The following is a 15,021-nucleotide window of genomic DNA, read 5'->3' on the forward strand; positions in this document are numbered from 1 at the left end:
GGAGTGATAGGTAAAGCAAGGGTGGGAGAGAAGTATGGAGGGGGAGTGATACAGTGGGGAGAACAAGTATTTGATACACTGCCGATTTTGCAGGTTTTCCTACTTACAAAGCATGTAGAGGTCTGTACTTTTTATCATAGGTACACTTCAACTGTGAGAGACGGAATCTAAAACAAAAATCCAGAAAATCACATTGAATGATTTTTAAGTAATTCATTTGCATTTTATTGCATGACGTAAGTATTTGATCACCTACCAACCAGTAAGAATTCCGGCTCTCACAGACTTGTTAGTTTTTCTTTAAGAATCACTCCTGTTCTCCACTCATTACCTGTATTAACTGCACCGGTTTGAACTCGTTACCTGTATAAAAGACACCTGTCCACACACTCAATCAAACAGACTCCAGCCTCTCCACAATGGCCAAGACCAGAGAGCTGTGTAAGGACATCAGGGATAAAATTGTAGACCTGCACAAGGCTGGGATGGGCTACAGGACAATAGGCAAGCAGCTTGGTGAGAAGGCAACAACTGTTGGCGCAATTATTAGAAAATTGAAGAAGTTCAAGATGACGGTCAATCACCTTCAGTCTGGAGCTCCATGCAAGATCTCACCTCGTGGGGCATCAATGATCATGAGGAAGGTGAGGGATCAGCCCAGAACTACACGGCAGGACCTGGTCAATGACCTGAAGAGAGCTGGGACCACAGTCTCATAGAAAACCATTAGTAACACACTACGCCATCATGGATTAAAATCCTGCAGCACACGCAAGGTCCCCCTGCTCAAGCCAGCGCATGTCCAGGCCGTCTGAAGTTTGCCAATGACCATCTGGATGATCCAGAGGAGGAATGGGAGAAGGTCATGTGGTCTGATGAGACAAAAATAGAGTTTTTTGGTCTAAACTCCACTCGCCATGTTTGGAGGAAGAAGAAGGATGAGTACAACCCCAAGAACACCATCCCAACCGTGAAGCATGGAGGTGGAAACATCATTCTTTGGGGATACTTTTCTGCAAAAGGGACAGGACGACTGCACCGTATTGAGGGGAGGATGGATGGGGCCATGTATCGTGAGATCTTAGCCAACAACCTCCTTCCCTCAGTAAGAGCATTGAAGATGGGTCGTGGTTGGGTCTTCCAGCATGACAACGACCCGAAACACACAGCCAGGGCAACTAAGGAGTGGCTCCGTAAGAAGCATCTCAAGGTCCTGGAGTGGCCTAGCCAGTCTCCAGACCTGAAGCCAATAGAAAATCTTTGGAGGGAGCTGAAAGTCTGTATTGCCCAGCGACAGCCACGAAACCTGAAGGATCTGGAGAAGGTCTGTATGGAGGAGTGGGCCAAAATCCCTGCTGCAGTGTGTGCAAACCTGGTCAAGACCTACAGGAAACGTATTATCTCTGTAATTGCAAACAGGTTTATGTACCAAATATTAAGTTCTGCTTTTCTGATGTATCAAATACTTATGTCATGCAATAAAATGCAAATTAATTACTTAAAAATCATACAATGTGATTTTCTGGATTTTTGTTTTAGATTATGTCTCTTACAGTTCAAGTGTACCTATGATAAAAATTACAGACCTCTACATGCTTTGTAAGTAGGAAAACCTGCAAAATCGGCAGTGTATCAAATACTTGTTCTCCCCACTGTAGATAAAGCGAGGGAGAGAGCGGAGGGGGGTGTTACCTTGTCAGTGAGGATGAAAGCGTTGACGATGTGGAGGACCTCCTCATGAGCCCCTGGTAGATACGCCCCCACCTTTCTCACTTGCCACTCCTCACCTGGACACACACACACACAGGGAATCACTCAGCTAGGTAGGCGTGTGTGCGCACCGTGTGATGTATGTCTGTGTGTGTGATAGCGATACAACATCTGCTACTTATGTGTACATACATTATATGTACATTCAAAACATTAAATACAGTACATTTGTCTCACCAGTGACCCTGCGGACTCCGCTCCTGTCCACTCCCTCTTTGCGTGCTCGGAGGCGGATGGCCTGGTTCTCTCTGATCACCGTGGCCTTGATGGTCTCCAGCACCGCCACCTCCTTCCTGGGGATGTATGTCCCTAGGAAACAAATTGAAAGATCACTAGCTATCATGTTAAAACAATGCTCTGATTTGGTCTAAAAATATATACATTTATCAACATGACCCCTGTTAGGACCCAAGGAAAGTTGTAATGGATGTGTTAGGAGTTGGACCCAGAGAACTCACCTGGCCCTTCGAACAGCCACTCATCTCCAGCCACCCTCTTCTCTCCTCCCACCTCCTCAAAGTCCAGCAGAGACTGCAGGCGCAGAGCGGTGTCTGGGTAGACGATCTGCAGCGCTGTCACGTGCTGGGAGGGAGTAAAAAATTTATAAAAAAATAAATATCAAAAAAAGAGATTAACACCCATGTGATAAGAATTGCTTTAACTCTCCAAACTTCTAATGCCTAGGCTTTAACTCTGCAGGCTAACACAGTTGTGGCATGCAGGAGAACCGGGTTAGCACCCAGGTACTAGACAGTTATATTATCTCTCCAAGTGAATGCCTACACTTTAGCTCAACGTGATTGTAATGGAGGTGGTTCAGTGAATCACACTTGTGTGCTGAGCAACCTCTGCTCTGAGACCTGAAGACTTGCATTAGCTCCCTCCACTGCTAACACCTAGGCTTTAGCGCTGACGTCTAACAGACAGACAGTACCTGCTGGATCTCCTCTCCGGGGTAGAGGGGGAAGGGGTCCTGGGTGAGCCGGATCTCCTGGTCGGCATGGCGAAGCTTAGCCTGTCCTGATTGGTCGAAGAGCACCTGTCCGTTGTCGTCGCGAGCGACGGGGTTGAGCACCACGCAGTAGTGGCGAGGAGGGACCATGGTCATTCGCACGGGGGAGAACAGCACTCTGGGAAGGAGGGCACAATACAGTCACCTAATGACTGACATGCTAGTCTACACAGATACTGTCCATACACACATACTGAGTGTAAACGTGTTTGTACAAGGCATATGTTGACTAACCTAAACCTGTAAAGAAACCATTAAAAACTTGATATTTGGCAACGTTCAAAGTGTGCTGTCAAACAGAGTGTGTGATGCTGTAACCAGAGATAAAAGGCTTGTTTGGAGTCAGGAGGCTTAGAGTAAACTTAAAACAACCAATCACACCTGTAATTAGGAAATTCAATGCAGACCTTATCAGATAAACACACACCACATACACACCACATCCACTCCTCACCTCTCATTGTCCTGTCTGATGTAGGTGAGTGGTCCTATCTCCACACGAGCGATATTGGTGTTTTGGTCCAGGACATGGATGTAGTGGTGGGGCGGGATACGGATGATTGACGGATTCACCAGCCCCTCAAATTCCATACCTCCACTGATCTCGCTATTCCTGGATGTCATCTAGAACAGCCGGAGTGGAAAAGGTTAACAGGGGTCTATTCAGTGATGTGAAACGTACGATTTCCTATTCTATCTGACAGATAGTCATATATCTGTTCTACACGATACTTTAAAAAAAAATATATAATAATAATAATAATAATCATCATCATATTTACAGGGGACAATAAACATTAATCAACATCAACATTACAGTAATGAAACATCCATGTAAATGTGCCGGGGTTAGCCAAAAGCTAATTTGCACCCATAGTCCCAGGGCAGGTAAAGGCAATTCCACAGCCACAACACAAATACACACTAAAACAATACACTAGCCTACATCCAATAATATATCATTCTAACAACAACTTATTCGTAATAAAAACACTGTCGTCTTACATATGAGAAACCACAGATAACTCATGTGCACAGGTTTGGATAGATTTGAGCCATGTTTTCAATTTAAAAGTACAATAATCAGTGCAGCTTTTCAAGTCCATGGGCATTACATTCCAGTATATTGTAGCTCTGAGAAGGCCGATTGTAACAGAGAAGGCCGATTGTCCAAATTTCCTGTTTGGAAAAGGGACAACGCAATCCCCTCTAGTTTCCGCCCTTGTTATCCTACAGGTGCTTTCCTTGAGCATGATATGCCAGTATAAGGTTGGAGGGGCAAGACAATGCAGGATCTTAAAGACAAGGCTTGTATCTACATACTGCTTAAAGCTATCCAGACTGAATAAATAATGTTTGTGAATGATGTGACAATGGTGGTAACTGTTTGGTTTGTTATCAAAAATCTTAAGGGTTTGTTTGTAGAGTGATTCAATTGGTTTCAGAATAGTAGCTCCTGTGACCAGCATGTGAGGCAATATCTCAGACGTGAGAAGATCACAGCATGCATATATAGTTTGGTGGCCTCCAGAGGAAGGTAAGGTTTTATAAACCTAAAGTTGGATCATCCAAACTTCACCGTGTTTACCACCTTCTTCACGTGTTTCTTCAATTTCAAGTTGGAGTCCAAAATGACGCAGAGATACCTGAAGTTAGACAACTTTCAGATTCACATCATTAACAAGAACAGCTCGTTGGGAAGAATCAATGGAATTTGTTGAGAAGTACATACAGTCTTTTCGATATTTAAATGCAAACAAGAATCAGTCATCCATTTAGAAATGTGTACCATAGCTTCAGTTAACAAACTTGTTGTCTGTGTACATACAGGACTGTATCGTCTGCATACATCTGCATGTTAACTTGTGGGCAAGCAAGTGGGAGATCATTTATATAGATGGTAAACAGAAGGGGGCCTAATATTGACCCTTGTGGGACCCCAATGTTATAGTAAAGGGAGTCCGACTGAGTGTCCCCCAGACGAACCCTTTGGCTTCTGTTTGTCAGATAGGAAAACATCCAACTAATGGCTTCAGTGGACACATTAAGAGAGGATAGTTTGGATAGGAGGACCTCATGATTCACAGTATCAAAGGCCTTTTTAAGATCCAAAAGGACTGCACCAACTTCACCACCTATATCCAGTTTAGATTTAATGCACTCCAGAAAATAGCAATTGGCAGTTTCGGTAGAATGGTTAGTTCTGAATCCAAATTGCATTTGATGTATGGAGTTGCCCTGATTGAGGTGATCAGTCAGATGATCAGCCACTCATCTTTCAGCTACTTTTGATAAGACTGGAAGAATGCTTATAGGTCGGTAATTTTCCACCAGTGTTGGGTCACCAGATTTTAAAACAGGTATCACTGCAGCAGACTTCCAAATATTGGGGAAAATCCCATATTTGATGGACAGATGAACTAGATGTACAATAGGGGCAGTCAGAGGATATTTGTGTCTCTTCAGGAATACAGCGTCTAGACCAGGGGTGTCAAACGTCCGGCCCGCGGGCCGGATCAGGCCCGCAAACGGGTTTAATCCGGCCCGCGAGATGATAAAAAAATAAAAAAAAATAATAATAATTTTGTAAAGTATAAAAATGCGCTGCAATTTTTCAATAAAATAAACTGCTGTTCCAATTGCGTCCACTGGATGGCGCAATAGCAATTGTGTTAAGCAAGCAAACTGTTTATACCGGGTATAAAGTAGGTCAAGCACATGCAGCCAATGAGCTACTTTGTTTTGCCCGCGATATTTATTACGGCTTCTACTTTTAACATTATGTGCTTTGGCACCCTCATTGCCCCAATATGTCTCTGTCAAAAAAGAGAAAAGTGGACGCAGAGTGCAGAGTGTTCCAAGAAAAATTGTCATCCTATTTATTCACGGAATTGAATGGGAAAGCTGTATGTTTGGTGTGTTCAGAGCATGTTGCAGTGCTGAAAGAATATAACCTTCGTCGCCACTATGTGAGTCTTCATGCCGACAAATATGACAACTTTCAAGGACAGCGGAGATGAGAGAATGTGAATGAACTGTTGGCGGGTCTGAAGAAACAGCAGTCTGTGTTTACTCACAGCCGAGACATCAGTGACGCTGCAGTGAAAGCTAGCTACCTCATTGCTAATGAAATTGCAGTGGCTTCAAAACCATTTAGTGAGGTTGAATTTGTAAAAACATGCATGATGAAGGCAGCGGAGATTGTGTGCCCTGAAAAGCGTCAGGCTTTTGCAAATATCAGCCTGACAAGAAACACAGTTGCAGACAGGATTTCCGATCTTTCAGTGGATTTGGACAGCCAGTTGAAGCAAAAAGTAAAGTCATTTATTGCGTTTTCGGTTGCAATTGATGAAAGCACGGACATTACAGATGTTGCACAACTGGCCATTTTCATCCGCGGAGTTGATGACACATTGACCGTCACCGAGGAGTTCGTGGAGTTGGTGCCGATGACAGATACAACGACAGCAGCTGATATTTTTACCGCACTCGTCGGCGCGCTGGACAGGGTCGGAGTGGACTGGTCCCGCGCTGTCAGCCTGGCTACAGATGGTGCGCCCTCAATGATCGGGAAAAAACCAGGCGTTGTGACAAAGTTCAGAGAGAAAGTTTAATCTGCAAATGGAGGATGTGATTTTTGGACTTTTTACTGTATTTTGCACCAGGAGGCTTTGTGTTGCAAGTCATTAAAGATGGATAACGTCATGAAGGTGGTCATCCAAACTGTTAATTTCATCCGATCCAGAAGCCTGAATCACCGTCAGTTTGACAGCCTTCTCAGAGAGAAAGACCACATCTATGGCCTGCCATACCACACTGAGGTAAGATGGTTAAGCCGAGCTGTGCTGAGGCGTTTCTTTGATTTACGAGAAGAAATTGAACAGTTCATGGAAGAAAAGGGCAAACCAGTGTTAGAATTTCATTCCGCAGAATGGATGCAGGACCTTGCATTTATGGTGGATGTTACAGAGCACCTGAATAACTTGAACAAACAGCTGCAAGGGCGCAACAAAGTTGTCACGCAGTATTATGACAGCATACGTTCTTTCAAGTTGAAGCTGTCATTGTGGGAGACGCAACTTGCCGGTGGTGATGCAGCTCCCTTCCCCTGTCTGAAAAATGTGTGCGCGACCCAACATGTGGCAGACATGAAGCGGTTCAAAGATAAAATAACGGGACTGTTACGGGAGTTTGAGCAACGCTTTCAGATTTATGTTTATATGTTTTTATGTTGATGTGCTATTGTTTTTAATTGATTTTATTTTATTTAACCTATTCTTGACTCTGTGGTTCTTGCACTTGTTTGGGGAACAGGATTTCATTATTTTTATCTACATTTCTGCCTGAGAAATGACACCCTGATATAGTTCTATGATCTGTGATATACTTCTGTGAATCACTGAGGCATTGTGTGTTTGTGTGTTCTTTGTCCTCAGAACTTTCAAATAACTTGAGGTGTTTTATGATTAATAGTGATGTTGTGCTTTTGGACACTGTCCTCAGGCTCCAGCTTTATGTTTATATGTTTTTATGTTGATGTGCTATTGTTTTAAATTGATTTTATTTTATTTGTATATTTAACCTATTCTTGACTCTGTGGTTCTTGCACTTGTTTGGGGAACAGGATTTCATTATTTTTATCTACATTTCTGCCTGAGAAATGACACCCTGATATAGTTCTGTGATCTGTGAAACAGTTCTGTTAATCACTGAGGCATTGTGTGTTTGTGTGTTCTTTTTCTTTAGAATTTTCAAATAAACTTGACGTGTTTTATGATTAATAGTGATGTTGTGCTTGTACTATTTTGGACACACTGTCCTCAGGCTCCAGCTTTATGTTGTATGTTGATCGTATTAAAACAAAGAAAACAATCTGAAGTTGTTGTTTTTAAGTTATATATACCATGATTTTTCCGGTCCGGCCCACTTGGGAATAGATTTTCCTCCATGTGGCCCCTGAGCTAAAATGAGTTTGACACCCCTGGTCTAGACCAAACCCATCTTATGTTCTTGAGCTCCCGAATAAGCTAATAATACTGTCCACTGCTGATGCTGAGATTTCAGGAATTCAAAATATTTGTTTATTATTATCCATGGGAGTAAGAACTGTGGTCTTGGCTGAACATCTTTGAGCCAGTTCCCTGACAGAGTCAACAAAAAAATGGTTAAAGGTGGTGGATATGAAATTGGAGTCTTGAATTAGAATCCCATTAACCTTTAAACGTTCAGGATGTTTTTGGGACTTTTCAGCTCCTCTCCCTGTTAGTTTGTTGAGTTTCCCAAATCACTTTACCTTTTCCTTTTGCTTCATTGATCACTCTGAGGAAGAACTCTGCTTTCGCTTTTTAAATATTCCTTACCACCTTATTTCTCAGTGATGTAAATATACGTCTGTCATCATTCTGACCAGACTTCAGTGCTTTTTTCAAGGACAAATCCTGTTCTCTCATCTGTCACCAGAGGTCCTCCTTGAGCCATGGCAGAGAGGTTTTTCATCTTGGCTTACGTTGAAATGTCCTGGTAAAAGAGGTATCCACTTTATCAATAGCTGACGGAAACGTTCTGTGTCCAGACTCTAGATCTTCATTTCTTAACAGATCAAACCAGTCAATTTGACTTATAGCTGCATCGTAGTTACTCTGCTCACTTTTTTGGATTTTTTTATCGTACTGTTGCACATTAATATGGTTCTTAAATCTCTTTTTAGTGAGCTTTCTAACGACCAATGTAACATTGTGGTCAGATATGCCAGTTAGTAAGTTAATGGACTTAGTTATTCGATCAGGTCTGTTAGTAAAAACCAGATCAATTTGAGTCTGCGATATCTGAAAAGTTCTGTAATGTTATGTCCTCCAGAACAGGCCCCTGAAGCAGCCTTCCCTACTGCCTAAAGGTGACACTGGCCATGTTCGAGAGCATCAAAACCGTGATGCATCATATGTCAATTGTGACGGACTGACCTACAAATTATATTGAGTAGTTATTTATGATGCAAGGTGATTTGTAGATCAGTCCGTCTCGCCTTTAAAGTCGGCTGCAATGTCGAACATGCCCACTGACTGCACACTGACCTCCTGACTCATTGGGTGGATCTCAAGCTCATCCTCCCCCTCCCCTGACTGTAGCCATCTTACCATAAGTGGAATGCACCGACTGCAAGTCCCTCTGGATCAGTCTGTTAAAAATGTCCAAAATGTAAAATGATTCTCCACTTGTTCCCTTTTCCTTCGATGGTTCTGATCTGAAGGAGCTGACCAGGTGAAAGCTGATCCCCCATTAGGACTCCATTATCTAGCTCTCCTCTCAAGCAGCTTCTCTCTCTGCCATTTTGGATTTTGAAACACTTGTGTAAGAAAATGAGCCAAGAATTATATTGGCTTCAAGCCTACTTCTGGACTAAAAAGATGTCCAATAGAAAAGTGCCTTTCAGTCCAGGACTAGGTTTACTGTCATCTGCGCTCAGTGGTGTAAAGTACCTAAGTAAAAATATTTTAAAGTACTACTTAAGTCATTTTGGGGGGGTATCTGTACTTTACTATTATATTTTTATAATACTTTACTACATTCCTAAAGAAAATAATGTACTTTTTACACAACACATTTTCCCTGACAACCAAAAGTACATTTTGAATGCCTTGCATGACATGACAGCATGAAATTGTCCAATTCACGAACTTATCAAGAGAATATCCCTGGTCATCCCTACTGCCTCTGATCTGGCAGACTAACTAAACACACATGCTTTGTTTGTAAATGATGTCTGAGTGTGCCCCTGGCTATCCAAAAAAATAAAAATAAAATGGTGCCGTCTGGTTTGCTTAATATACGGAATTTGAAATCATTCATACTTTTACACTTAAGTATATTTGAGCAATTACATTTACTTTTGATACTTAATTATATTTAAAACCAAATACTTTTAGACTTTTACTCAAGTACTATTTTACTGGGTGACTTTCACATTTACATGAGTAATTTTCTATGAAGGTATCTTTATTTTTACTCAAGTATGACAATTGGGTACTTTTTCCACCACTGTCTGCGTTCAGGGAACTATTATTTATACTATACTAGAGTGTACGCTATAACTCAAGAGAAAAGATTCCCATTAGACAGTGTCCTTTAACTGACATGCTCAGACATTTGTGGGAGCGCTCGTGAATAGTGAGAGCAAATACACCTGACAATGACACTACAGAACGACTGACGCAAACTGGCTGGACCAGGTAATAGGTATACAGGTGGGCTTGAGAGAACAAAAGTAAATACAACATGCCTCTCTATACAAGACACAACTATGGACACTCCCACCATGTACACACACACACATCTGTCATTCACACAAATCTGAGCCAAACACATGTCAAATCGGTCATACAGACACCTTTCACAAACTGGCACACCCAATTATATTGCCATTTCACTGTACATTCCAGTGCCTCCACCCACTCAAGAACTATCAAGCAAGAGGGACAGTACACATACCTCATGTACTGTACATTGAGCTCATGTTATTATAAGGTGTGCGCTGTGTACTAGGTGTGAAGGCACAGTACAGTAACCATCGTCACCCACACCCTCTCACAGCAACAATCCCATCCATGACACCAAAAGCACATATGGTACACAACAAAATGTGAAGTGCATGTGTTGGTTCAGGAAAGTTCTTATTTTTGGGGGGGGGGGGGGGGGGTGAGTGGCGACACAGATGCGCATGGACAGCAGTGGACGCATAAATTCTGGCCTAATGTCATTACACTTTGTGGTGTTTTGTGTAACAGATGTCTCTTTCCATTCACCACTGTTTTCCATTGGCCTGCTAGCTCCTCTACCTCTACAGAAGCACAGTTCCCGCTCAGCCCAGTCAAAGCTATTTGCTGCTCTGGCACCCAAATGGTGGAACAAGCTCCCCCACGACGCCAGGACAGCGGAGTCACTGACCACCTTCCGGAGAAACTTGAAACCCTACCTCTTTAAGGAATACCTGGAATAGTATAAAGCAATCCTTCTACCCCCCATAAAAAAAAGAAAGAAAAAAAGTGGTTGTCCCACTTGCTATCATAATTTGAATGCACCAAATTGTAAGTCGCTCTGGATAAGAGCGTCTGCTAAATGATGTAAATGTAATGTAAATGTTTGGAGGCTGTAAATATGTTTCAAGTGAATGCGTGTAGCCTAGTAAAGGAACCCTTTGAAGTGATTGTTTGACAATCAGATGACAACATCATGACTGGTTGTGTTTATGCCACAGTAAATGGTAACACATTTTAAAAGTTAAATGACAACTCTTTACGACTAGGCCCACAGAGATCCTATTGAATGAATAGGTATTCTATATGTAATTCTATGATTAGGCCCATACGCAAGCGCATGCACACATAGGTCGTGACTTTCATTATTGTGATGACTATTTATAGAATAATTACCTACAATGTTTAATTGTTACTAGATTAAATTAATCATGTAACAATGAACTCATTAGGAATTTGGGGCACCACGGGAAAAGTTGTTTAACACGTTACCGTTTCCCGAATTAACTGTAAAGATATCTAGATATCTCTTATCATTTAACAGTCATTTCTTAATATCAGTCTCATTCTGAATGGCGTAGACTCTAAGTCTGCACGAACCCGGGTCTTACTGATCATTCCGTACCACACAAATGGATTTAATGACCTTCCTTTCACTATACTAGAGGCCAGAGATAGATTCTCCTATCTCTAATTACAGTACTAAGGTGTCAAGACCGGCACAGCCCGTCCCCCCCGACCATTTGAGTTAAGGCCTTCGATCCTCACCCAGGGAGAGTCATGACACATTGGGGGTCCCGTACAGAGAACAAATTCAATCTACTTTCACCCGATGGTGTCAAACTGTGTGCTACTATTTTGCTCAGGTCTTTCTTGTTAAAGGGATTTTTAATCCCAATTACATTTTAGTCATTTAGCAGATGCTCTTATCCAGAGCGATTTACAGTTAGTGAGTGCATACATTTTTCAAACTGGCCTACCATGGGAAACGGACCCACAACCCTGGCGTTGCAAGCTCCATGCTCTACCAACTGAGCTACAGGGGACTATGAGACTAACCTGGTAAAATAAAGGCAAATAAATATGTCCTAGTTTAGGGACTGTAGGGGTAAGATTTGTTTGTGCATTCTTGAGCGGAAGAGGAAGTGGCTTTCTGTTGAAGTGGCTTTTGAAAAATCTGTTTCTAGATTGGTGTGACATAAATTGCAATGATCAATTGGCTCACTTATGCTCTTAAACTCTCATATGGTATGTGTGCAAAGTGTGTTGTCTCCACATCTGTCCAGTGTAGCTCAGTTGGTAGAGCATGGTGTTTGCAACGCCAGGGTTATGGGTTCGACTCCCACGGGGGGCCAGTATAAAAATGTATGCACTCACTAAAAAAACTGTAAATCGCTCTGGATAAGAGCGTCTGCTAAAATGTAAATCTGCAAGTTTTGCATTGATAATGGTCTGTGCTCAAAGAGGCAGATAAATCTCCCTTTTAAAAATATATGCCCTGTCCTACAGTGGAAAATAAAATGTTCCAGAAAGAGTCAAAGATCATAACGTTAATCTCTGCTGTTTAGAGGGAGGGAGGCACCCTATAGATAAAACATTCACAATCAGTGGTGTAGGAGATATGGACATAATATAGTTTCTTTGAAGTGGCAAAGTGCATCTGTTTTGCAGTGAGTTCAGTACCATGTGATATGGGTGTTTCCCTTTTAGAATTAGGAAATAGCACACAAAGCATTCTCGTAAGGGCTAGTTCCAATACTTTAACAATACATTATTCAGTACTCACTGATCTGAGCCCGGTTTCCCAAAAGCATCTTAACTTAGCCTTAAGATGCTCTTATGTTTCCTCTTATTGCTTTGACCAGGAAGGATGATGCATTTTGATTTTGGAAGAGAAGTTCTGTTCTAGGCTTTTTCTTAGCATATTTTGAAATGTCTTGAGTTCAGAATGCAAATGTAGTTCTAATGCATTGGACCAAGTTGAGGTGTAAATGTTGTTTTTTAAGTTGAAAGAGGAATCTATGAACAATCTGTTTCACTTCCACAAGCAAGTAGAAGTTTACTTATACACTACCAGAGCGAAATGTATTAGGCCTACTTTGTTAAAACTATTGCACTTGAGAATAGGCTACTTACTAGTAGCTATGCGAGTTTCTTACCTTTGTTGAATAATTGAGCAGATCCTTCACTTCTCCTAGCTTGGATAAAGTCGGTGGTTAATGCGCTTCTTCTTTCATTTTGCTTTTATATTGTCTCTGTGTTTGTAGTGGTTGGTGGGCGTGCCTGGCTTGTTTATGCAGAAGATTCGTCACTAGTTACCACAGCCACCCAGCCTATTTCTACAATTCATTTTCTTTCAAATGTGATTTTAAACCTAATCCTAACCTTAACCCAAACCACACTGCAAACTTTATTCCCAATCCTAACCTTAAATTGAGACCAAAAAGCAAATTTTAACCTTGTGGTTGTGCTATCTAGTGGAAACCATGCGGAAGCAATCCCGGAAAAACGATTACAAGTCACATGGTTTACTGGACGCTCACTGTTATGTAGATATTCATAAATGTACTAGATACGATTGACAGACAGTACGAACACCATTGTACTATCTAGTTTATTTGCTCTAGGAGCCCATTGACGCAGTACTACCAAATATTTTTGGTGCGTTCAAGACAACTGGGAACTCGGAAAAAGATGAAGTCAAATCATGACGTCAGTGATCTTCAGGTCGGAAAGTCGGAGCTCTAGAAAGAGGCCCGAGTTCCCGAGTTGGAATTCCGAGTTGAATGACCGTTCAAACGTTTTTTCCCATTCGGAGCTCGTTTTGATCCGAGTTCCCAGTTGTTTTGAACACAGCATAACCCTGTGGTAACTACTGCATGGTTTACTACGTCTCGGTGAGGGATTTACGCTAACGCACCACAATCAACTCGAAATTTGCTGCAACTTCGAAATGGTTTGTTTTGTTTGATTCTGTTTGATTTAGGCTATTCGTTTTTTTCTATTTCTCAAAACGTCGTAACCTGTCAGTCAATCTGCAAATCCGTGGCTCAAAAACACCAGATATATGCTATAAAAAGTAAATGTTATCAAAAAAGAAAGAGCTGATTAAAAAAAATTGTTTTGAAAAAACCTAAAATATAACTAAATATGTACAAATTTACAGGACCTCTATGTTTAGGCTGCTACTAGGGCGCCACGGCAACTATACAATTGTGTAGTCCCCTGTAGCTCAGTTGGGGCGGCAGGTAGCTTAGTGGTTAAGAGCGTTGTGGCAGTAACTGAAAGGTCACTGGTTCTAATCCCCGAGCCGACTAGGTGAAAAATCTGCCGATGTGCCCTTGAGCAAGGCACTTAACCCTAATTGCTCATGTAAGTCGCTCTAGATATGAGCGTCTGCTAAATGACTAAAATGTAATGTAAATGTTGGTAGAGCATGGCGCTTGCAACGCCAGGGGGGGCCAGTATGAAAAATGTATGTACTCACTAACTGTAAATCGCTCTGGATAAGAGCGTCTGCTAAATGACGTAAATGTGTAATGATACCAATGACGTATTTAAACCCTGGGTTGTTGATGCTGAGAGCCTTTGAAGCAACAGGTAAATATGAAAGGAGCAAAGCCCGGGTAAAAGTTAGATGAAAACCTAACCCTGGGATAGAGTTTTATTTTTCAGCGAGACAATTAAAAAAAATTGTAATGTCAAAGACACACCAGAATGGCTTTCCAAGAGGTGTTGGATGTTCCTGAGTGGTCTAGTCTCAGTCCTGACTTAAATCTGCTTAACAGATTTGAGACAAGGATGAAATATCGCTGTCCATTAATGATCCCCAACCAAATTTACTGAGCCTGAGCAATTTTAACAAAAACGATGGGATATATAATGCCCTAAGAGTTGTGCAAAGTTGTTAGAATCTTTATGAAAATGACTCACAGCTGTAATGGCTGCCAAAGGTTCTTCCAAGTATTAAATCAGGGGAGTGGAGACTTATGCAATTATGATATTTCTTTTTTTTCTTCTTAATTTGGAAAATGTTCTATAACCTTCTTTCACTTTGGAAATGTAGAGTATGTTGTGTAGATCTGTAGAAAAAATATATAATTTAAAAAAAGTTCATGGGGGTTTCTATAGGCACTCTACGCAATTCTCTATAAACTAATGTATTTATTTATTATAAATTTTTTGTCATTTAGCAGACGCTCTTATCCA

The 15,021-nt window shown here is 41.5% G+C and overlaps 1 protein-coding gene across 2 annotated transcripts in view; it reads right to left on the minus strand.

Annotated features, from left to right (window-relative positions):
* The window catches only part of LOC311103637 (major vault protein-like), a 32,698-nt gene extending 19,338 nt beyond the window's left edge, over positions 1-13,360 (minus strand). The window contains exons 1-6 of one of the 2 annotated variants that reach the window (XM_084145242.1): positions 12,972-13,360; positions 3,237-3,406; positions 2,705-2,900; positions 2,229-2,352; positions 1,948-2,079; positions 1,693-1,787 (exon numbers count right to left, since the gene is read on the minus strand). In XM_084145242.1, coding sequence (XP_084001368.1) covers positions 1,693-1,787; positions 1,948-2,079; positions 2,229-2,352; positions 2,705-2,900; positions 3,237-3,406 — 717 coding nt within the window. In that variant the 5' untranslated portion in view covers positions 12,972-13,360. The remainder of the gene's footprint in view (positions 1-1,692; positions 1,788-1,947; positions 2,080-2,228; positions 2,353-2,704; positions 2,901-3,236; positions 3,407-12,971) is intronic. The other variant, XM_084145243.1, reaches the window with a different exon arrangement.
* Positions 13,361-15,021: the final 1,661 nt, after the last annotated feature.

Source organism: Coregonus lavaretus (assembly GCF_964263955.1).
Source record: "Coregonus lavaretus genome assembly, chromosome: 28".
NCBI classification, from domain to species: Eukaryota; Metazoa; Chordata; class Actinopteri; order Salmoniformes; family Salmonidae; genus Coregonus; species Coregonus lavaretus.